General features: G+C 37.9%; 2 protein-coding genes across 2 annotated transcripts in view; one reads left to right on the forward strand and one right to left on the reverse strand.

The window, feature by feature from the left end:
• LOC144956718 (uncharacterized) overlaps positions 1–1,571 on the reverse strand; it is a gene marked incomplete in the record, with an annotated part of 102,703 nt that overhangs the window by 31,863 nt on the left and 69,269 nt on the right.
• LOC144957076 (solute carrier organic anion transporter family member 4A1-like) overlaps positions 1,191–1,571 on the forward strand; it is a 7,135-nt gene continuing 6,754 nt past the window's right edge. Inside the window, exon 1 of the mRNA XM_078888042.1 lies at positions 1,191–1,208. Within this exon, the coding sequence (XP_078744168.1) occupies positions 1,191–1,208 (18 nt within the window). The remainder of the gene's footprint in view (positions 1,209–1,571) is intronic.

Consider the following 1,571-nt stretch of genomic DNA (forward strand, 5'->3'; position numbering starts at 1 on the left):
CCTAGATTGAAAGATAAAAAATAATAATTTAAAAATACCTTTATCGCCACGACATCATAAGATATCGTCGCCTAGGCATTCCAAGAAGGAATATAGATAACTCATCAAACAAGATGTCTGATGTCAACAGGAATCAACCATGTTGTCCAAGTGAGCATATTGGGGGTTAATAATCTTGCTCAAGGAAAAAAAAAAAACGAAAGTGTCTGAAGCGGGGCTCGAACACGGGTCCTTCCGGGTCACAGTGCAATGCCTTAACCACTCGGCCACTCGAGCAGATTATTTCAAAGATGTGTCATATAAATACATTTTTAAAAACTTGCCGTTTGGATATGCATCAATCCTTAGTCATCCCATTCTACTGTATAGACAGAATGAAGTTGACGTCACTCCGGTTTTTGTTATTGCTTTTTGCTATCCGCGTTTATTAGCACAGTTAATTCTCACTAAACTGTGTTATCAAGACTATAAACGTTCATGGTAACGCAGAGTTTTGTGTGTGTTGGTACGTTATACTTCCGGGTGGCAACGTTCAAGGTTACACATAGTTTTGTGAGTTAGTCCGTTCTATTTCCGGACGACAATGTCGTGAGTTTTCTTAGCCAAACGCACCACATCCATTTGCATCACTTCTGTATTTTTAAAAATCTCTTTGAAGCGCTTTTCTTTGCAAGTCGTCGCACAATCAATGATAATTAATTCAGGACTGTTTGCCAGACCTTTCACGGATTGATAGGAAATATAAACAAACAGTGAAGGAGACGGAACTGGTTATCAGGGAGTATTTCTGATTGATTGATAATAAAGGTCGGATTAATCGATTAATTATGCATTGTTGTTTGTGAAATAATGAGTCCCTGGCCGTTAACAGCGTTGTCTCTGTCAGAAAAAAAAAATATAATATCGCCTTACAGGCCTTTCACGGAATGATACAAATAATAATGTGAAATCGAATGTAAGCTTCAATTTAATCCGTTTGAAAATATAGAATAATAATAATATAGAATTAAAATCAAATTGAAGTTGGTGGGCTCAAGTGATCAACGCTAAAGCAACGCTAAAAGTGATCACGTGACGCAGCGCTTCCTCCAAGTGGCTCCTATCAGCATTAAAGTAGACGGAATAATTCCAAAAAAAAAAAACCCAGATCAAATGAACGTTTCGGGTTTCCCCTTTATCAACAAAACAGGATGAATGTAACACTACAGGTGAATGAGATAATGAGACTGTAGCCCTTACATCACGAATTGATAGGAAATATAAATAAACAGTGAAGGAGACGGAACTGGTTATCAGGGAGTATTTCTGATTGATTGACAATAAAGGTCTGATTAATCGATTAATTATGCCTTGATGTTTGTGAAATAATGTAGGGCGTGGTGTCATCCATCATTTATACAATGGTGAGTACTGACTAAATCGTGTATACACAGGGCGGAATATTTTATTGTTATCTGCTGCTTTAATCGACTGCGATTAAGAATTCTCGAGCAGGATGCACCGGTTCAACTCATCTCTCTCTCTCTCTCTCTCTCTCTCTCTCTCTCTCTCTCTCTCTCTCTCTCTCTCTT

The sequence above is a fragment of the Berghia stephanieae genome, chromosome 11 (assembly GCF_034508935.2).
Source record: "Berghia stephanieae isolate SIO BIC M18660-M18661 chromosome 11, UCSD_Bste_1.3, whole genome shotgun sequence".
NCBI lineage: Eukaryota > Metazoa > Mollusca > Gastropoda > Nudibranchia > Aeolidiidae > Berghia > Berghia stephanieae.